Genomic DNA, 23,281 nt, shown 5'->3' on the forward strand with positions numbered 1-23,281 from the left:
AGTCACCATGGAGCCGGAAGGCTGGTGGAGGTTGTCCAGCACTGAGCAGAGGGCTATAATCCAATTTTGGAGACCTTCCCTCCTTCAAAACTACCCCTCACAGTTCACAGACACTACCATCACTGACACTGAGCCTGTCTACATGCCGTCCACTCTTCTGATGCAAAGGCAGATGATACCCATGGCTTACCAGCTCACAGCTGAAAGCAGCTGGTCACCGCAGCATCCGCACTCTCCAAAAACCACACCTCCTCCATCACTGTGCACTCACAGGGAGATCATTTCATCTCCAGAGGTTTCTTTCCCTGTATAAGGGATGAATATATATCCTTTGGCTGAATTAGTTGGGGGACAGATCAGGGTCCAAGCTGACCATCTCCTTTCTCCTTATAAACTCAGGAAGGGCTGTGATATATAATGTGCCCAGATTGTACCTGACACAGAATAACCTCAGCAATTTAGAGCTGCTTCCTCTCCTCTTTTAAAGTGGCCTCTCTCTGGTGATGACCAGAGCTGAATGTTACCTTGGATTCCAAGGTTCAGTTTTCAGTACGCAGTAGCCAGAGCTGCCTTTTCTGAGGTCAGAAGTTACAGTGTCATCTGTCCGTTTTCTCTGTCTCATTTCACTCTGGGCCCTCCTAACCTGGGGGTCTGTGGGTTTGCTTTTAATTCTTAGACCTGCAAGGTCTATCTCCCTATAAGGCTCCAATACCTGGTGTTTCCTCTCCTTGAAATTCATTTTGTCCCTCTTCCCTGACCAATTCAGTATAACTCATCACTGGGAATCATCCAGGTATCCAGTTAAACATCCATTTTTTTATAACGTTTAATTCTGAAATAATTTTAAACTCACATGAAGCGAAAGTTCGTCAGTCATGTCTGACTCTTTGCAACCGCATAGACTGTAGCCCTCCAGGCTCCTCTGTCCATGGAATTCTCCAGGCAAGAATACCGGAGTGGTAATACCAGAGCCTTTCCCTTCTCCAGGGGATCTTCCTGACCCAGGGATTGAACCTAGGTCTCCTGAATTGCAGGCAGATTCTTAACCATCTGAGCCAAAAGGGAAGCCCCTTAGACTTACATAGAAGTTACACACACACACACACACACACACACACACACACACACACACACACACACACACACACACACAAATAGTAGAGTTCCCTCAAATCCTCCACCTAGCTTCCTCCAATGATAACATCTAATATAACCACAGAATTATATCAAACCAGAGAAAGCATCCCTGGTTTCTTAAGACTTCTTAAGGAAGTCTTTCTTGAACTTCTAATCTAAATTTGTTTATTTTGTGTTTGCTTTCATCCAACTCCATTATTTATCTTTCTGGTGCTCATCTTAGCTTGAAATTACACATTCTATTTACATGGTTATTTGATAACTTTTCCTCTCCACCAGCCTGTAAGTAAGTTCTGTGAGTGCAGGAATCAAGCATACCTTTGCTTGATAGTGCGTCTCCAGCACATTCCACAGGGGCTCCATGTAGAGAGAGCTTACTGAATGAACGAATACGTAGTTGACCAATTTTCAGTCAACTGGCTACCTAAACTCACTTACAGGTTTTATGAAAAATCTAGTGCCCTGCGTCTCAAACTTGAGCGTGCATACAACCCACCTAGGGATCTTGTTAAAAATGTGGATTCTGATTCAGTAAGGGCCCAAGAGTCTGCAGGTGAAGCTGCTGCCAATGGTCTGTAGAACATGCTTAAAGTAACAAAGTCTCACAATGAAAAACTAATGAAAGAGCTTTAGGGTCTGTCTCCCATGACCACACTCCTTGTTTAGAAAGCTCTGAATGAAATTGGTAGCATCCCAGTTTGCTTCTGTTTTCCAGCTTTGGGGGATTCGGCTGCTTTCTGGCTTGTGGCATCTAATGCTCTCACCCTGTATCCGAAAAGCAACAAGACAGTCACTTTCCCTGATTGGCACGTTTTCTCTCACCCAGCAACATTCCTCTGCTCCTTGCAGGCATGGAGGCTGATAATGCCAAACTGTCCTCTCAGGCTCAGCTTTCACAAGGCATGAAATACATCAGTTCTAATTTTATTTATTTATTGTACTTTTTTTTTTTTTTTTTTTGCAAAGGCAGCATCTTCAGAAACTATCCAAGAGTGAAAATTAAATATAGGGATTTAATTTGAAACGTTATCCCTATCAAAACAAAACAGGAGAAAAAAACACAAAACCTACCATTGAAATAAAGGATATAAGCATAACACCTGACCTGACTCGGTGTAAAAAAGAGATTTTTTTTTGGTATCATCTTCCCTCTGTCTGTCTGTGTCTCTCCGAGAGAGTCAGTAACCATGGCTTCAGATCAAAGAAATAGAGAGGAGGAGGAAAGAAAGAGAGAAAACAGAGAGGTCCAAGTAGCAAATTGTTAGTAAAAATAACTGAGCATGTATTTATCAGAATCAGACTCCAGGCTAGTCGGTTGCTCCCAGAAATCCAGTATCTATGTTATCTCTCTCTCCACATTCTGGGATTGGGTTTCCTCTTTTGTTTCTCCATTCTTTCTTACTGTTTAGTATATGAAACCCATCATTTGTATTCGGGGTCATACATCTAGTAGAACATATGCCCAAGTAATACAATTTTTAAAAGGTTTGTAGCAAGTTTTTTTTTTTTTTTGTCTGATTTTAATGGGTTTAGGAATTTTGTCACCAATTCACTGAAACATGTGACACACAACAAAATCCCTCCTTATTTTGCTCATCACCCTGGGATGGATGGCAAATGCTTATCTGGGCTTGCTTTTGGAAGTTTAGTTTGAGTCTCATTTCAGATCTCCCTAGATTACATTTTATAATTAATTTCTGTTTCAATTGAAATCTCCATATTTGAGGGGAGATGAGCTCTGGAAAGCTTTTGCTCTATGAGGGTCTGTGACCAACATAGATGTTTCTTGCTGACTATGCTCTGAAATCTGGATGTTTTGTAGTTTACACCCGTGACAAGGATGTTATTCTTTCTTGTACTACCTCTCTGCCTTGGGAGGCAGGCTGAAGAGAGCAACCTCAATTACAGTCAATCATGGGTTGTATTATTGGAAAATTCTGAACGTATTTATTGTACTTGGCATTTGTTACTGGCCCCTGCATTCAACTGTGGACAAACTGATATATTGTCATCCTGGAAACAAAGATTTTACTGTTTAAATACTATGTGTGTGAGGGGGGAGAGAGAGAGAGAATGTGTACACACATATGGATGGCATGTACCTAATACATTAAAACTGCTACCCAGAATATGAAAATTGTACAAAGAAAACATACATTCTATTGATTTACCTAATATAGATATGTGTGTGTGTAAATGTAATGTATATAATGAGAAAATGTTGACCAAACTGTTAGATTGAAATCTTGAAAGGTCACATCTTATTTAATCTTGGTTCTGTGTATAAAGCATAGCTCAGAGCGTGGTACATTTAACATATATTGACTTAATGGAAATCTCCTTGTCACTGTATGGGCAGGTTTTCATAAAGAAGGGGCTGTAACCATAGGGTGTCTAGTCCCATAGGTCTAATGGATGAGATGAGCATGAGAAACTCACAACTTCCTGAAATCCTGTGCCATGTTGTATGTATGCATAATCTGGGGGAAAAGAGCAAAACTTTTATCACAATTCTTTGCATGATAATTATTCATGGGTCTATAGTCTTATATTTGTGCTTGTCTATAGACATTATCTTGTAAGAGAACCTGCAATACCAAGTTTGAGCTTTATTGCTTCTCCATTTTATTTCTGGAATGAAAGACCTGGCCAGTGACCTGAATGTTTTCTGTACCCATGATGATCCATGCCAGCAGGGACAGGGGACGGGGGACAATTACTGGTCTCCTTGTCTATTTACATGAGTCACTAACCTTGTAACAGCTTGCCATAGGACTAATCTCCTTCACTGAGGAAAAACAAGCTTAGCCCTTTAATGAACTGTGAAAATGACTGCCCCCAAACTCTGAAATGAAACTCAAACCAGTATCTTATAAGCTGAGATAAAAATCAAAGGAAACTCACAACTTTGTATAACCACTATCCCACTAATTCCGGCTATAGATGAGAACTGGATATCTCATTTCAACTTTTTTGTTTTCCACCCCTCCGATCAAATTTCCATATTGAATGTCTTGCATGTCAACACCTGGATCAGGGACCCCTGCTGAGACACTGTGGAAGTTGACAGAGACCTCAGTTCTCATCAGTCCCCAGTGTATTAGCAATGAAGTGGTTTGAGGTTATACTATAAGCGTCAATCACTTTTATACCAACAGAAGTAGCAATACTGACAATAACAAGGAGAAGCAGTACTCCACTGTATCAAGTGAAAAGTAGGTCCACTTTCTGACTGTCATTCCCATTCCCTAAAGTTGGTATTTTTAAAAAAGTATGTCTTCTATTGTTGTTGGAAATTTAGTTTTAATCTCATTTCAGATCTCCCTAGGTTACATTTTCTAATTAATTTCTGTTGTAATTGAAATCTCCATATTTGAGGGGAGATGAGCTCCGGAAAACTTTTGCTCTATGAGGGTCTGTGACTGACATAGACATTTCTTGCTGACTGTGCTCTGAAATCTGGATTTCATATTTTTTTTGACTTATACAGAGAAATGTATGTGTATACATACATACACACTCACAAATATTCATTTTATAAAACTCTTATGCCAAATTTGGTCTGGGCAAATTCAATAGCAAGTTAAAAATCTTTCCATATACTATATATACATTTAGCAGTCTTGAATATTCACTGGAAGGACGGATGCTGAAGCTGAAACTCCAATACTTTGGCCACCTGATGCGAAGAACTGACTCATTTGAAAAGACCCTGATGCTGGGAAAGATTGAGGGCAGGAGGAGAAGCAGATGACAGAGGATAAGATGGTTGGATGACATCACCGACCCAATGGACATGAGTTTGAGTAAACTCTGGGAGTTGGCGATGGACAGGGAGGCCTGGCGTGCTGCAGTCCATGGGAGTGCAAAGATTCGGACACAACTGAGCGACTGAACTGAGCTGAACTGACTGAGACACTTAATGACTAATCACGACATAGGAACTCCATTATACAATCAACTATAATTTTGTTAATCACTATCCCTGATGACTCAGATGGTTAGGAATCTGCCTGCAATGCAGGAGACCTGGTTTCCGTCCCTGGGTCAGGAAGATCCCATGGAGAAGGGAATGGCTAGCCATTCCAGTATTCTTGCCTGGATAATTCCAGGGACAGTGGAGCCTGGAAGGCTACAGTCCATGGGGTCTCAAAGAGTCAGTCATGACTGAGTTACTAACACTTCCCCACATCTCTAATAGACATATAGATGTTTGGCTATTTCAAACAATGCTGATACATACATGTACACACATGTTACTTACTTGATTGGTAAGCATTCAGACAAGTGCAGGGAGCAAGCACTGCTCAAAGAAAAATTACCAAAGGGAAATTCTTAGGCCTGAGAGTGTATACATGTTTAATTTTCATAGACATTGTCACAATACCCTCTGAAATAGTTACATCATTGCATGCTCTCTGAATATGAGAATGCCTATGTGTACAAGCCCTCAGTAGTCCAGGAAATTATGAAAGATGTTTTAAACATAGCCCATCTGATGAGCAAAAATGTGGCATATCCTTATTATTTCTGTTTGCATTTATTTAATTAAGAGTGAGGTATTATATTTACCTAATTATTTGCATTTCCTTTTCAATGACCCTTCCCAAGGTATCAGATCTTTTTAATGTTCTTTCTAGAGAAGATCAAAATGTTTGCATTTTATTCAAATCTAAAAAATACCAAACTTGCTACCAGAGTCCCAACAATACTGGTACACCAATTGTCATTAATAGACCCCATGTTTCATAGCCTTCTTTTACCTTCTTCTTAAAAAGTTAATGTATTAATCACTTTTAGGCTTTTAGGGTAGGGCTGGGGAGTAGGTTAGAAGTTTCCACTAATGGTCAGCTTTATATACTGATAGCTCTCCATCAGTGGAGCCGAATCCGGCCTCTATATCCTGATACTGAATTAAATCTTAGAAACAAGAGTTTGGGGCCTAGTAGGAAAGAATAGATAGCTGTGTTGCTTTGCAGGCAAAAGGGGCCACAACAAGCTAATGCCCTTAAAATTGTATGTCCTCACCTGGAGGCGGGTAGTGAATCGTTTTATAGTAATGCTTCCAAGAGGGTGTGGCCATGATCAGCAGGTGGACATTCTTCTGATTGGTTTGGTGGTAAGGTAAGTGGGAGTCAGCATCATCAACCATCTAGTTCCAATGGGTCTGGGGTCTGTGTGCTTGTGGGCAGCATACAGTTAGTTTCTCCCACCTGGTGAGGGTTTCAGTATCTGCAAGACAGCTGGAAGATATTGTTTTGCATATCAGTTGAGGAACCTTCCCTCAGGAACCTTGCCTGAGGCTGCACTATTGTTTCTAGACTGTTCATCTCCAGTCTCAGCATCCCCCGCCCTTCCCTAATTAGCAACTGTTTGAACCTCCTGTTGGAACACAGTGGAGGTCTTGGAGACTGAAAGAAGCCTGTTTCCAGTAATCCAGAGATGGGGGACATAGAAGGCTTTTGTGCCCAGGAGCCCCACAGGGTCCTTCTTGGTTTCCTCACTTCCCAATATATTTACCAAATGCTTTCTTACCTCTCCTTCCCTATCCTCAAATCAAGCTTCCAGGCTTAGCGAGTTCAATGGTACCTACCACTTTGACCCTATTTTTCGTATTGCAAAAGTCTGTTGATTTCAAAGACTATTGATGTCAACTTGGCCTCTCTGATTTGTCAGCCTAAGGACAGCCCTGAAAACCAACCAGAAAAGCATGAAATAAGATAACACGGGCCTCCCCACACAGCAGTGAAAAGCCTGGCAGTGACAGTGCAGTCACAGGCTCAGCTGGGCAGCTTTCAAATTGGGTCCTTTGTATCCATTATGTGCCACTTCCCCTGCCTCCTAGGTGCCCACCCATGTGTGAGGAGGTCTGTGCCCTCAACTCCCAGCCTGAGGAGAACACAGATGTACACGAGAGAAATTTGTCATCTCCAGATGGTGTGTGTGTGTGTGTGTGTGTGTGTGTGTGTGTGTGTGTGTGTGTGTGTATGTTCCAAGAAAATGTTACTAATGGATACTGAAATGTGAATTTCACGTCGTTTTCACAGGTCGTGAAATGTTATCCTTCTTAGGATTTTTTTCAACCATTTAAAAATGTGAAAGCCATCCTTGGTTAAAGCATCACACGAAAATAGATGACAAGCTGTATTTGGATGGACCAGAGTTGTGTCAGCCTCTGAACTACATGGTTGCAAACACAGTTAAAGCCCAAAGTGCCTGTTCCTGAAATGTATCCTCTGATAACCCCAACTAACCATTCTCCTTAAATGGGTATCTATCACTCCTGAATCCACATTAGTCACTCAGTTGTGTCTGACTCTTTGCAACGCTATGGACTGTAGCCCACCAAATTCACATACTATTATCTTATGCGTAATATTGATTTGTATATTTCACACTTCATAGAAGTGGTGTCATGGCTTGTATACCCTTCCACCTTATTGCCTGGTACTTTGATTGGTGCTCTGTCCATGGTGCTAAATGGAGCTCCAGTGCAATTTTTTTTCACTGCTGTATTTCTTTACACTGTGTGATGATTCTGCTTATGTTATTCATTCCTATGATAGTGAATAGGAATTTAGGTTGCTGCCTGCTAATTCCTTTCTTTGCATGTCTCATCTCTTTTCACCTTCACCTTGACCTTGTTAGATCTCCAAATCTTAACTCTAGGACAAAGGACTGGATTTCTACTGGGTCTTCAAGCTCCTCCAGGACTCAGCAACACCAGTTCCTAAAACATATAATTTCTAAGAGTTTGAGAAATTTCTCGTGTTTCTGATTCCCAATTTAAAGCAAAACCAAAAGGTACATTGTAAAGGTCTTGCCATTTTTTCATACCACCACTCTTCCTTTGCCCCATATGTTCTTAAGCAGCCAGGATGCCAGGGTTGTGCATTATATTCCTACTATTTGTCTGTTGCTGCTGCACTAGATACTTTTTAGCTACACTACTTACAGCAACTGTTGGGAATAGGTCCTCCCTCCTTTCTTTCCCTCGCTCCTTTTTCCCACTTTCATTTTTATTCTCTTTCTTTCCTTAATTATTTTCCTCATTGAAACTATGAGGAAAATGAGGTTTGCAGTGATTACATATTTTTGATTATATATTTTTGCCAATGCTGCAGGGCCAAAATTTGAAGCCAGGTCTGGTTTATTCCAGAGCTGTTTATTATTCATTTGAAAGGCATTGTTGGACATTGGTGGTATGCCAGGTGCCCTTCTAGGCATGAATGAGGGGGGATAAGGGATGTTGCAGAGGCCCCACTCTCATCAAGCTTACCTTCCAGTTAGGGGAGACAGGTTATGAGCATATGCATACTGCTAGGTGGTGATAAGTTCTAGGAAGTGAAAAGCAAAGTCTATAAAGAGGGGCTGGTTGGAGAGGGGGAGCTGTCAAAGAAAGAATGTTTGATAAGGTGGCATTTGGTATTTCAGCTAAGTCTTTATGTAAGTAAGGGAGAGAGGTGGGTCTGCCACATGACGAGCATTGCAGACAGTGGAACAGCATGTGTGAAGGATTTGGCCTATGGACATGCAGGAATAGCAGGGAGGCAGGGTGGCTGGAATACAGAAAAGACAAAACGTGTCATATCTTTCTATTTATTCCACTGCAGAAGGCAGGGATTGTGCCTACTGATCTTTCAGTTCAGTTCAGTCACTCAGTCGAGTCCAGCTCTTTGTGATCCCATGGACTGCAGAACACCAGGCTTCCCTGTCCATCACCAGTTCCTGGAGCTTGCTCAAACTTATGTCCATCAAGTCAGTGATGCCGTCCAACCATCTCATCCTCTGTCATCCCCTTCTCCTGCCTTCAATCTTTCCCAGCATCAGGGTCTTTTTTAATGAGTCAGTTCTTCATATTAAGTAGCCAAAGTATTGGAACTTAAGCTTCAGCATCAGTCCTTCCAATGAATATTCAGGACTGTTTTCCTTTAGGATTGATTGGTTTGATCTCCTTGCAGTCCAAGGGACTCTCAGGAGTCTTCTCCAACACCCAGTTCAAAATCATCAGCTCTTTGGCACTCGGCTTTGTAATGGTCCAACTCTCACATCCATACATGACTACGGTGAAAAACCATAGCTTTAACTAGATGGACCTTTTGTTGGTAAAGTAATGTCTCTGCTTCTTAAAATACTGTCTAGGCTCGTCATAGCTTTTCTTCCAAGGAACAAGTGTCTTGTAATTTCATGGCTGCAGTCACCATCTGCAGTGATTTTGGAGCCCAAGAAAATGAAATCTGTCACTGTTTCCATTGTTTCCTCATCTATTTGCCATGAAGTGATGGGCCTGGATGCCATGATGTTAGTTTTTTTGCATGCTGAGTTTAAGCCAGTTTTTTAAACCTCCTCTTTCACTTTCATCAAGAGGCTCTTTAGTTCATCTTTGCTTTCTGCCATAAGGGTGGTGCCATGTGCATATCTGAGGTTATTGATTTTTCTGACGGCAGTCTTAATTCCAGCTTGTGCTTCATCCAGTCTGGCATTTTGCATGATGCACTCTGCCTACAAGTTAAATCATCAAGGTGAAAGTATACAGCGTTGACATACTCCTTTCTCAATTTGGAACCAGTCCGTTGTTCCATCTCTGGTTCTTTCCGTTGCTTCTTGACCTGCAGCTTTCTCATGAGGCAGGTTAAGGTGGTCTGGTATTCCCATCTCTTGAAGAATTTTCCACCGTTTGTTGTGATCTACATAGTCAAAGGCTTTAACATAGTCAATGAAACAGAACTAGATGTTTTTCTATTGATTTTTATTAAACATTTATCATGTACCAAGCATGATATTCAGTACTGAGTATGATGAAAATAGCAAGTTAGTATAGAAGTGGTGGATTGAATATACCCACATGTTTCAGAGGCCATTCCTTAAACCTGCCCTCTGTCCTGGCATTCATCATATAACACGTGAATACATGTAATGAATAGTACACACCCATCCCCCAGACACTCTGGAGAAGCCATGCTGTGTATTTTCTCCCCCATGTGCAAAGATGCTTTCATTTCTTTCTCCCTCCCACCCCTCCTTCCCTCCATTTCCCACTTTCACTCCTATTTTCTTTCTTTCTTAGTATTTGTCCATTTTGCTGTCTCTGCCTCTCCCTCTCCCACCCCACCCACTTCTTTGTAAATTCAGTTTGGAAAATTACTGGAATGAGCTTGCCCCTGGGTTTTTCATGGCTGGGTGAACCTTACCTTACGGATAGCTTGATTGCTTTTCTTGGCTTAAACTGGACTTCTAGTGTGGTGTTCTCACAAGACAGACAGCTAGCCCTCCCTGAGCCTGTCCCCAGTTCTTTCTCATGCCTCTGTGCTCTGGCCATTGCTCCTGCTTTCCGGAGTGATGTCCCCCCTCACTCCTCATCTCCATTCCAAGCAGCCTTCTAGGCTTTTCTCATCTTTTCCATGAAGTGTTCCAGGGGTGTGCCCATCATCATCTCTACACCAGTAGTTATCCCTCTGTGAGTCAGTCAATAGTAAAATGGTTGCTGTTCTACAGCCTAGGAGAGCACAGCAGGTCTACAGCTCTGTATGACTCAAAGTAAAATAAAAGCAGAGTCTCAGAAGAAATCCCCACACAGAGGAAATCCTCTGTGCAGAGGTTTGGAGATTAGACACCCATCACCTGGGGGCCCACACACCTGCCCCTGAGCTCCTCGTAATGCACTCCTCCACTATATTATTCTTGGTGAGGGGCTTTCTGTACTTCTACAAAGTTATTCTGCCCTCTTGTTTTCTCTCATGTCCCCAGTTCCTAGCCCCATGCTTGACAAAAATAGTGTATGATTCCAGAACTTTCTATGTAGTAAGCATGGCCTCCTGAATGTCCAAAGACTAACAATACAAGCCAGCATTTAGAAAGTCACACTGGGCTGAAATCAGGAGATTGCCTAGAAGAAAGCAATGCCACAAGCTCATCATGCCGGAGGAAATTTGATCCAAGTTTGTAATTTTCACAGAAATTTCTTGTCCTCAATATAGTCGTTCAGGGGTCAATGCTGGAGTCTCACTTTTGAAGATCTCAGTTTCTAACTGGTATGTGCCGCAGAGGGTGCTAGACCCAGTTGGGAATGAAGTTTCTATGAGCACAAGATTGTTGAAACATGTGTATGTTTGTGTGTGTGTGTGTGTGTGTGTGTGTTGTGGTTGGAAACTTTGATAGGAACATTCTAAAACAAACAATAGGACTGTAGAAAGAACGAAATAAAAATTTACAAACAGAGTATGGGCTTTAAAAACTATTTTGCTTTAAGTTGAAAATTAATGGGGGATGGGAAAGAGTTTTAAAGTGTTTATGCTTACCAGCTTGGTTTATGGTTTTATTTAAGACTAAGGTTTTGCAATATTAAACTGTTGTCCCTAAGCGTTGAGTTCTTTACCTGTAAAAGGTACCTTACTCTGGGTTTTTTCCAAACTTTAAAAGAGAAAAAGCACGTGATGCACTCAGCACAGTTCCTGACCCAGAGGAGAGGTGGCTCTGGTGGTTTTGGAGGTTAATGCCACTCTTGCTATAAATGCAGCCATTCTTGGAAGGAGAGATCTGCCTGAGCCTCAGGAAAATCTCCACAGAAAGCAGCCCAGGAAGTGTTAGGAGAAGATCACAGGAAAGGAAGAGGCAGTTCAAGCCCCAGGAGGGAGCTCTCTGAATGAACACAGAGTGTCAGTCAGCAATGCAAATGCTGTTTAGAAAAGGCAGAAACCCCGGAGACACAGACTTGCCAGCAGCATCACAGAGTTTTTATTGCTTGGGCAAGAGTGAGAAGGAAACAGGTCCCAGTGGGTAAAGGATGGTAAAGACCTTCAGATCTTAAAGTCAATAGTCTGATTTTTACCATCCTCCTTTGATTCTAAAATTCTAAGAAGCTTCATCTTATAGAGAAAAAGTCTGAAGCCTCGTATGGTAAATGACCTTCTCGGAGTCACACAGCCTGTGAAAGAGAGAGAGACCGAGCTCAGACCTAGCCCTTCACTCCAAGGGGAGAGAGACCCTGCACAGCAACAGGGCTGCAGGCAGGCCACCCCGCATGCCAGGTGGCAGGATGACTTCGGGGTCATCTCAGATCCGAGTTACCTTCCAGTTCTGCCTGACCACTACCTGCATAGAATATTTCTTTAGTTACACCGAGAATGCTTCTTCATGGTGTTTTAAAATTTCACATAAATAAATTAACCCAAATCAAAACATGAATATTAAAGAAAGCTATTGGGAGAATGGCACTGAAGCATGTATAATACCATATAAGAAACGAATCACCAGTCTAGGTTCAATGCAGGGTACAGGATGCTTGGGGCTGGTGCACTGGGATGACCCAGAGGGATGGTATGGGGAGGGAGGTGGGAGGGGGGTTCAGGATTAGGAACACGTGTATAGCTGTGGCAGATTCATGTTGATGTATGGAAAAACCAATACAATATTGTAAAGTTAAAAAAATAATAACGATAAAATAAAATTTAAAAAAAAATAAAGAAAGAAAGCTATTGTCTCAGGTAGAAATGTCTATAGTACTTTGCAGTCGGTTCCCTTGAGACACAGTGAGCATACTGGTGATGAAAGCTGGGGATGGGGGACTTTGATCACAACCCCAGCTTCCACTGTGTGAACACAGTCCAGCCTGACTCCGGACTGAATACATTTCCCGACTGTGGTTTTAAGCTCTCACAACTACTAGCGAGACGGCTCCTGTTTGAACCTATCTTACAGATTTGAGCGGTAAAATGATTTGCTTAGGTTTACCAAGCTAAGCCTGCATTTAAGCCACTATACCCCTGCTCCAAGCCTGGCCTTTTAAAAGCAGCTTCCCTTCTTTAGAGCAGCACCAATCTGGGGGCATGGAAACTGCATTATGCCAAGCAGCAGCTGTTGCAGAGAGTGAGGGAGCTTAGAAAGAGCAGCACAGTGTCCTAATTACCTGCGGCAAGGAAAACATCTGCGTGGGAAAAGTAATGAAATTAATTCTAAAGTCTAGCGGTTGCCTACATTAATTGACGTTAATTAATGCCAAATTACAAGACACCTCCTATGGAATCGCATCATACACTCACCAGAATTGAATATGGAAAGAGTTCATCACACTTAATGCTATTACAGCAAGCCCCAAGGGGAATAAGAATGATCGGTCCCTCATTATGAAGTGCAGCCAATTTCTTTTTGTTTCCATTAGGAGGAGAACAAGAACAAACCAGGAGCACTTTACCATGGGCAGGCGGTTGGAATTGATCGGTTCCCCTTCAGCTTGTAGATTTCACTTTGAGCCACTCTGAGCAAGACATGGTTTCAAGACCTCTTCCCGGAGCTTTTCTTGGGTGCTTTGGTTGTACATTTTAAAATTCTCAGCATAAGAACAGCTCATTGAACATGTCTGCCTCACTGTGTGGCATGGGGAGTGGAGAGGGATGGAACAAGCAAAGGAGTTAGAGACAATTCTCTAATTCTTAGGAGTAGAATCCCACAAGCCCACCATGACCCTTGGGCCGCCTTCCCTGGCTGCGAAGTGCTGGCCAGAGATTTGCATGCTGTCTGATCGTCTGCCTCTCTCATGTAACTGCCTCTGTACTAGCGTTGACGTCTAGTATATATCTATTATTCATTTTCCCCGTGCAAACATACATATGTAGGTATCTATATATACCACTTGCACAAAATCGTGTCCATATGCACATATTTTGGTAACCTACTTTTTAGAAACTTTTATTTTGGAATAATTTTAGATAAACAGAGAAGTTACCAAGATAGTGCAGCTTTACCCAGCATCCCTTAATGCGAACATCTTATACAACCATGATCTATTTTTCAAAGCTAATAAATTAACATTGATACAACATTATTAGTTGATAACTATTTCATTTTATGAAATGTATTAAGAATGTCTATAAATCCTCATATAAGGATTCATAACAAGCTATGCATGTTCTACAATCTAGCTGTGCCTCAACTGTTGGCCATTTTGTTTTCTCTTACCTTTTTAAATTATAAACAACACTATGATGAATATCAAAGTAACTAAATCTTTGCATGGTTCATTAATTATTTCTTCAAGTCAAATTCTCAGAAATGAACTCACAGTCAAAAGAGATTTTAATAAATGTTGATCCGTATTGACAAATTACCTCATGAAAACATACAGTTGTTCTTTCTTCTTTCTCCTTTTTCTTTGTATCTAGGTTTGTCCATTGATAATTTGAAGCCAAAACATACTTAACAAAAATTCGCCCCAAACTTGCTGGGGTTTTTCATGCAATGTAGTGGGAATAAGCTGGAGAAGGCAATGGCACCCCACTCCAGTACTCTTGCCTGGAAAATCCCATGGAGAGAGGAGCCTGGTGGGCTGCAGTCCATGGGGTCGCAAAGAGTCAGACACAACTGAGCGACTTCACTTTTACTTTTCACTTTCATGCATTGGAGAAGGAAATGGCAACCCACTCTAGTGTTCTTGCCTGGAGAATCCCAGGGATGGCAGAGCCTGGTGGGCTGCCATCTATGGGGTCGCACAGAGTCGGACATGACTGAAGCGACTCAGCAGCAGCAGCAGCCGCAGTGGGAATAAACCAGACTTGGAGTCTGGCCAACCCAGTGTGAAAACCCATACTGCCCTTTCTATAATCTCCAGGAGCTTCGCTCTCTTTACTTGCAAAGTCAGTTGATAAATTATATACCAGAGTATTGTGACAATTAAGTGTACCAAATGAATGTGAACATGCTTTAGAGTACTTGGCGCATAAATTTGCAGCAAATATTAGTTTCCCTATTCTTTTAATTTCTCCCCAAATCCCTCAGATTCATAATTCCCATATAGTTAAGTTATAAATATAAAGAGTTTATTTTTATATTTTCCATCTTATGTTTGTTCAGGGACCTTTGAAGAGAAAGTTGAAATCTTAAGAAAGAAATTAATAGACAACGCTACAAATAAAACAAGCACGGTGTACTCATCAAGAAATCCTATGCATGGCAGTCTTAACGAATTCTAATTGGAAAGTTGTATTTGTAATTTGAAGCCCGAGACTTCCTCAGTCAGAACCTTTGATTCAGATTGTTTTCATTCATTATCTCATGTAACAAGAAGCATGAGAAAGGGCAGCTCTGGGTTCAGTACAGGCAGACGCTCAGTGATGTCATCAGGGAATGGGCCCTTTCCATCTCTTTGTCGTATTCATTGTGGAAGCTCAACTGTAAGACTCCTCCGTGCTCAGAAAGGCTAGAGCACTTCCAGACATCATATTGAAACAGTGTTGTATGGGGCTGAAGAAGGTTTTCTGCTGTGCCTGCCTGTAGCCCCTTATAACTTCTTGTTTACTAGAACTGGGTTTGAAAGGCCTCTCCTAAAGCAAATGATAGTAGGTGGAGTAGGAAGACTTGGAGTAAACACAGACCCGAGAGAATTATTCCCAGCATATGAGAGCTTCTGAGTGACTTGGGAGAAAGATGAGCCACCAGATCCATGGCTTTTCTGGCAAAGAGGTAGGGAGGAATGAGTGTTGGACCGGTCACCAGCAGTAATCAACAGTGAAATATAACTGGAATACTCAAATTCAGTTTTTTAAAGGACCTACAATGTGCCCCAACACAATCTAATCATTGTGAAAGGTTGCAGAAGAGAAAATAGAAACATTATAGTTTTTGTACAACTTCTGAGTTTCAAATCATTTAGCATATATATTATTTCAGTTAATTCTTAGAACCAAACTATGAGATAGTTGACACTGGCATCCTCGTTTGAGAAATGACAGTGAAGAGACTCAGGGAGGTGAAGCGGTGTTCTCTGAGTGATGCAACTAGGAAGTGACCCTGGCAGAACTCAAACCCGGGTCTCACAGATGCCAGTCTCCATTTCTATGACCCTGAGCTGCCTTCTGAAAGGCAGGCGTCAACTGAAAGCTCTGCAAGGGTCTGATGGGGTATGAAATGGCGAGGGAAAGATTTTGTGTCCCACCAAGAGAAGTGTTCTGGGAGGAGATGAGTCCCAGAAATTCTCTTCAGAGATGAAGATCATGAATTATGTCCTAAAATGAAACTTTATTAATTAAAGTTACTATAATTAATGGAATCAAGATTGCCGGGAGAAATATCAATCACCTCAGATATGCAGATGACACCACCCTTATGGCAGAAAGTGAAGAGGAACTAAAAAGCCTCTTGATGAAAGTGAAGGAGGAGAGTGAAAAAGTTGGCCTAAAGCTCAACATTCAGAAAACGAAGATCATGGCATCCGGTCCCATCACTTCATGGGAAATAGATGGGGAAACAGTAGAAACAGTGTCAGACTTTATTTTTTTGGGCTCCAAAATCACTGCAGATGGTGATTGCAGCCATGAAATTAAAAGACACTTACTCCTTGGAAGAAAAGTTATGACCAACCTAGATAGTACATTCAAAAGCAGAGAAATTACTTTGCCGACTAAAGTCCATCTAGTCAAGGCTATGGTTTTTCCTGTGGTCATGTATGGATGTGAGAGTTGGACTGTGAAGAAGGCTGAGCACCGAAGAATTGATGCTTTTGAACTGTGGTGTTGGAGAAGACTCTTGAGAGTCCCTTGGACTGCAAGGAGATCCAACCAGTCCGTTCTGAAGGAGATCAGCCCTGGGATTTCTTTGGAAGGAATGAGGCTAAAGCTGAAACTCCAGTACTTTGGCCACCTCATGCAAAGAGTTGACTCATTGGAAAAGACTCTGTTGCTGGGAGGGATTGGGGGCAGGAGGAGAAGGGGACGACAGAGGGTGAGTTGGCTGGATGGCATCACTGAGTCAATGGATGTGAGTCTGAGTGAACTCCAGGAGTTGGTGATGGACAGGGAGGCCTGGCAAGGTGTGATTCATGGGGTCGCAAAGAGTCAGACACAACTGAGCAACTGAACTGAAATGATAATTAATTAATATAATTAATAATTAAAATCGCTTACATTTATATAATATATTATATATAATTATAATTATAAAATTTTACATAAAATATAAATTTCATATAAAATTATGATAATTATAATTATAAACAATATGATATATAATATAATATATAAATATAACATATTTGAAATATATGATTATAATATAATATATATTTATAATTTATATAAATTTACATATTTATAGTTATAATTATTATAATTAATTAATATAAGAATGCCTAAAAAAGTAGATGGGGAAGGGGGAGTAGAAGTCTTTTCTTTAGTCGTTCTTTGGAGGACTAGATGGGTTGAAATATATACTTGAGAGCTATTTCCATCCCCGCACGTGGTAGCAGGATAAAGGAAGACTGGATAAAGCTCTCCTCCTTCCCTCTCAGAACTTATCAGCAACTGTCAGCCATTGGTCAGTTGGAGCAAATGTGCATGTCGCCCCCTCGTGGCACTGCTTGTAGTGTACAAGTTTGCCCAGGTTCTTTAAGTAAAAGTAATGCTACAAAGTGTTCTTGCCTGGCGAATCCCAGGGACGGCGGAGCCTGGTGGGCTGCCGTCTATGGGGTCACACAGAGTCAGACACGACTGAAGTGGCTTAGCAGTAGCAGCAGCAGTGCTAGAAATTTCCTTCAGGAAAGTCGTTAGTGCATCCTTATATCCAACTCAGCATACAATTGCCTACCCCCATTTCATGTAAATAATCATGTCCTTATTTCTCCATTTGGAAGAGTATATTTCTTCATACATCCTTGTATGTCCTAAAATCAAACTCACTCATTCATTAAATATCAGAAAAAGGTAAAATAATTTCCTTTTTCGTTCAAAAAGACATATTCCAGTAAAGTGGCATGTTCCAAAGAATATTTATTTATTATGTACTATGTGCTAATTTGTTTCATACTTAGATTGTGATAAGTTCCATGAAGGGAATTAACAGGATGGAGTATTGTTGAAAAGCAATCATAGGAGACCTCCAGAAATAACAGTAAGCTGAAATCTAGACCTTTTTTAGAGAACAACCTGGGGAGAAGCCTTTGGAACAGAGGGAATACAAATGTAAAGCCTCTTAAGTGGTAGAAAATTTGGCCAAATTTTTAAACATATTTTAGGCCAGATTAGAAGAATCACTTGGAGAGAAGAGATTAGCGTGAGGGGAGGTTGAAGCAGCGCTGATGGAAGGTTTGAATGTATTCGGGAGTTCTGCAAAAGGAAGGTCTGAGTGACGTCTGATTCACAGAGAGGGCAGAACAGCTGTGGCTGAACAACAGAGACAGCCTCCCTGGTATATAATATACAATATTATAAAATATTATAATAAAATAATATAAAATACAATATGTTACTCCTGTCCACAGCAGGGGTCACATCTGTTAAAAGTCCTTTTGACTGGCATGTGTATCACCTGCTCTCATCTCGGGTGAGAGGCAGGGTCTTAGTTTCCTCAACTATAAAATGAGAGCAATGTTTTTGAGTATGGAAGCTCTTCTCAATTCTGTTTTATTTCCAATTAGTAATAGAAGAAAAACCTTTATCTTGACCTAGGGCCTTATTGTTTATAACAGTGTACTTCTAGCAAGAGATGACCAATGATTGCATGTATGTTTGTGTGTTTCCCTATTTATCAGAGTAAGGAGGTGAATCCTATTAATAAGGAAAATAACTAAAAGAGCACAAGTATTATTGCCAGCTTTTGAATTTCTTTTTTCATTTTGGTTTGGAAGGAAAAAAAATTAGTTAATAGAATTTAGTATTCTAGGATGACAGGAGTTGGTGGAGGCACTGGGAAATGGTGGTGGTGTTGATGGCAAGTGAGTAAAATAATCATGAAAATTTAAACAATGATAATAACAACAGTAATGTAGTTAATAGAGAATGTGAGGTTTGTTGCAAGAATTGCAGAAAGCGAGAGAACGGAAAATGTCTACTCTGACTCTGTATACTGTGTGTAGACCACCCCACTTGCATTTTTTTCTTTTTTTTTTTTTTTCAGATTCACAATACCTAACATGCCGAATGCAGAACTGCACAGAGGCCAACAGAAATAAACCTTTCCCAGGCTACATTGACCCAGACTCTCTGATTGTCCAGGATGATTATGTGTTTGTTCAGGTATGAAAGATCCGCTTCCGCTGATTGTCTCACAGACATTTCCCTTCCCTGCTTCTAATGCAGCCCCTTCACCTGCCTGCCATCCCTGAAGAACAATAGAGAAAGAAGCAAAGGCATTCTTTTTTTAACAAAAGGAACATTACCAAGTTGAAGCTCCTATACTAACAGAATAGTAATTCCTTCTATTGCCTGAGAATGTGAAGTTATTGCTTCTTAGTGAAAGAATTCGGAGATAAAGTAATTGGTAAGAAGTGGATGTATTTGGAGAGAAACATGGTCCACAGACAGCGTGTGGGCCATCTCAGAGGGTGAGTGAGAGTTTAGAGGTATGGCGCAGTTAGTTTTTACAGCCTGGGTAATTTCATAGGCTAATCAGTGGGAGGATTATTCCAGTTATTTGGGGGAAGAGGCCAACGTTTCCAGGAACTGGGCCATCACCCACTTTTGACCTTTCATGGTTGCCCTCAGAACTGTCTGGCGCTGGTTGGTGTGTCTTTTAGCGTGCTAATGTGGTACAGTGAGTGTATAATGCAGCTCGCGGTGCCTTGGAAACAGAATCTTCCCGCCATCTTGGACCCAGTTGGTTCTAATCAGTCTTTGTCATGTCTTATGACGTGTCATTCTTTGAAAGGTTCTGCCCTGCCCTCTTCCCTCCTGTTTCACTTCCTTGGGGCAGTGTCTGGAGGATGTGTTAAAACAGGGTCCTGGGGACATTGCCCTGAATACTCAGGTTGTCCCCAGAGCTACGCACACTTACGTTCATCCTCGTCACATCCCCTGCATTCCAGAGAGGCTCCCTTCAGTTGTCAATGGGACTGAGCAGATACGTCAGTCTCTTCCTAGAGCAGTCAGCCAACAAGCCCCCTCTTCAGAACCTGCCTTAAAAATAGCCAGGCGGTCACACGCTGTGGGGTGGCTGCAGGTGGTTAGCCAGTAATCAGCCATTATTGTCAGGCACTGCAGTGATTAGGATCAAGAGAATGCAGACGAGACATTCAGGTGGGTGTTTCACTTCCAGAGAGAGCAGAGAACAGTTTGAGAAACTGAGGGCTCAGGGGCAATTAGAAGACAGAAGGAAAAAGTATCCTTTGGTTTCATTTTGCAGTTAATAAAACTTTAAACTTGTTTGGACAAAACATTTAAAAACTCAGTTGTTGCTTCTCATGTTGCTCTTCATGTTAAAATTGACAAAGTTACTACTGCTGAATAGTTTATATATAATACACATGCTGCTAAGTCGCTTCAGTCGTGTCCGACTCTGTGCGACCCCACAGACGGCAGCCCACCAGGCTCCCCCGACCCTGGGATTCTCCAGGCAAGAACACTGGAGTGGGTTGCCATTTCCTTCTCCAATGCAGGAAAGTGGAAAGTGAAAGTGAAGTCGCTCAGTCATGTCCGACTCCTAGCGACCCCATGGACTACAGCCTACCAGGCTCCTCTGCCCATGGGGTTTTCCAGGCAAGAGTACTGGAGTGGGGTGCCATTGCCTTTTTTCACTATGATTGAGACATTCTAGACACTACTGTATTTACTTGGGCAAGAAATTATAATTTAGAATATTTGATCCCATATATTGAAAAGCAAATGTTCAAATTCCTTGTACTTTTAAACTATTTCACAATTACACACACACACACACACACACTTCCTTTTTTCTTCAGGAAAATGAGTAATGAGCACTCTGATAACTTCAGCATCAAATTATCAAGTGACATTAAAATGGAAAATGGTTACCCATATTGGTTCTATATATAATTCATTTCTCCATCAGTGTTGCTTCCAGGGACCTTTCCTATTTTCTATTAACAATTTATAAGCCACATATATGACGTACAAATGAGAATCAAGTGTGCATTTAGAGTTTTATATGTATTTTTACCCAGGCCGCCATGAATATATAACCCATTGTTAGGACTGAGAGAGAGCTGGCCACATCATGGCGACTATGATAACTTTCCAGTCACATTTTTATGTGTCTGATGAAAATTCACCCAGAGCATTTGTTGACATTCTGAGTATGCAAACCAACTGACTTCAAACTCCAGGTGTTTATATGAGTTAAGAGTGGCAACAGGAATCCAGAGAAACTGAGAGTAAAATGGTGGTTTTCAGAGGCTAGGGAAATGGGGAGATGCTGGTCAAAGCGTATACATGTCTAGCTATAAGTTCTGGGGATGTAGTATACAGCATGGTGGCTACTATATTATATACTTGAAAACTATTAAGAGAATAAGTCAGAAATGTTATCAACATACACACAGACACACACATATACAATCTTAATTAGATGAAAAGACAGAGGTGATTGCTAACCTTATATGTGGTAAACATTTCATAATATATATGCATCAAATCATATTGTACACTTTAAAACTGCATATGTTATGTGTCAATAATATCTCATTAAAGGTGGATTAAGGGAGAGTTTGGCAGTGCAGCCCTGATACCTCATTCCTCATGGTGCTCAACTGAGATGGAGACCACACTGCTCCTCCCCCTCCCTCAGACCCGCAGGGTTCTTTGGGCTGTAGATCCTGGACGGACCTGGGGCGGTAGCTCACCATTCTCTTCCAGCGGGGGAGATGGAGAATGAGTTAGAACCATGGTCCTGGCTTGGCTTTCCGTCTAGCACGTCAGCAGCACTGCTGTGTGGGGGACGTGCACACAGCCAATTGTGTGAGTGCCCAAAACTGGAATTCAGTGCCCGGGGATGGGGGCTCCGGTCCTGCCTCTGTGTGACCTGGCCCATTCCCTTTTGATATGGCACAAGGACCTGTTGGTGTGGTCACAGTCTTGGGGCTAGAGAGAGCTGGGTTGCTGAGGGGCTCTGATCCCATATACCCTCAGGCTTGTGTCAGTTAAAAGAAAAATAACCAAAATTCTTTCCTGACTTCTGAGCCACAGGGCAAATCGAAGAATTGTGTTTCTGTCAAGGGGGTTCACTTTGGGCTTCTGACCAACTCACACACACAGAGCTGTTTTGGAACTGGATGCCAGAGCTTTACACTTGCCCACAGTAGTCACTGGCGCTGTTGTGTTTGTACCTACCCCTTCCGTGCAGGGACTGTTCTTCTGTGACCTGTAACTGTGGTAGTGACTCATTTTACCACTTTGGTGTTTTCGTTGCAGCTGACATCAGGGGGACGGCCACATTACTACGTGTCCTATCGAAGGAATGCGTTTGCCCAGATGAAGCTCCCCAAGTATGCTTTGCCCAAGGTATGGCCTGATCAGCTTCTCTATTTCAGTACCTATTCTTTTTCCCAAGGACACTTTCAGTCTCTTGTAGTTATTTTTTGAAAATCCCCCATCTCCATTTCTCAAATTCACTTATATTCTTTTTCGCCAATCTCACTATCTTCCTTTCTCTCTCAGTGGTCCCTCCCTCTCATAGCCCTCTTTTCCTCTCTCTTTCTCTGATTCTTTGGAATTCTTACTATAGGGACATCTGAGTAAACTGATAACCGATTTGCTTTTGCTTAAGTGGTATATATTGGTTTTTAGCAAAACAGAAACTATGCTTTGGACACACAGTATATCAGAGCAACAGGTGTGATACATATGTATTCTGACCTGTTATTATTTATAAAGTGATACAGTCACTGTATCACAGATACAGTGATACAGCTTCTGACCTTTGTTTTCCCTCCCAGTGGAACTTATGAGACTAATTGTCTTTAGGGTTCAGCGACACAGCTAATTTTTAAAACCTCCCCAAAAACGTACTCTTCTGAAAATAGAGGCAGACAAGAGACTCCCAACAGCTAACATCCCCAGGCTGTCTCTCCATAAACACTGAAGAACTGTGTTAATACGGAGCGCCACCTAGTGGAAGCGAAACTTATTTAGGAGCTCAAAGTTGTGGATTTGTGGTCTTGTTGCCACTGTGATGTATTTTAAGTGGCCGTAAATTGTTATTGCATCGTGCCTTTTTTTCTAGCAACAACCACTGAAATGTGTCTTCATTTAAAAAAGATTTTATTGCAGTATAGTTTATTTGCAGTATTATATTAGCTTCAGGTGTACAACATAGTGAGTCAATATTTTTTCTAGGTTATATGCTCCATTTAAAGTTATTATAAAATAATGGCTATATTTTCTTGTACTGTATAATGTACCCTTATTTATTTTATACATAGTAGTTT

General features: G+C 41.4%; 1 protein-coding gene across 3 annotated transcripts in view; it reads left to right on the plus strand.

The window, feature by feature from the left end:
• SORCS1 (sortilin related VPS10 domain containing receptor 1) overlaps positions 1–23,281 on the plus strand; it is a 580,301-nt gene that overhangs the window by 424,269 nt on the left and 132,751 nt on the right. For all 3 annotated transcript variants that reach the window (XM_013975206.2, XM_018041707.1, XM_018041708.1), the window contains exons 7-8: positions 19,018–19,136; positions 22,266–22,355. In XM_013975206.2, the coding sequence (XP_013830660.2) occupies positions 19,018–19,136; positions 22,266–22,355 (209 nt within the window). The remainder of the gene's footprint in view (positions 1–19,017; positions 19,137–22,265; positions 22,356–23,281) is intronic.

This window comes from Capra hircus, chromosome 26, assembly GCF_001704415.2.
Source record: "Capra hircus breed San Clemente chromosome 26, ASM170441v1, whole genome shotgun sequence".
NCBI classification, from domain to species: Eukaryota; Metazoa; Chordata; class Mammalia; order Artiodactyla; family Bovidae; genus Capra; species Capra hircus.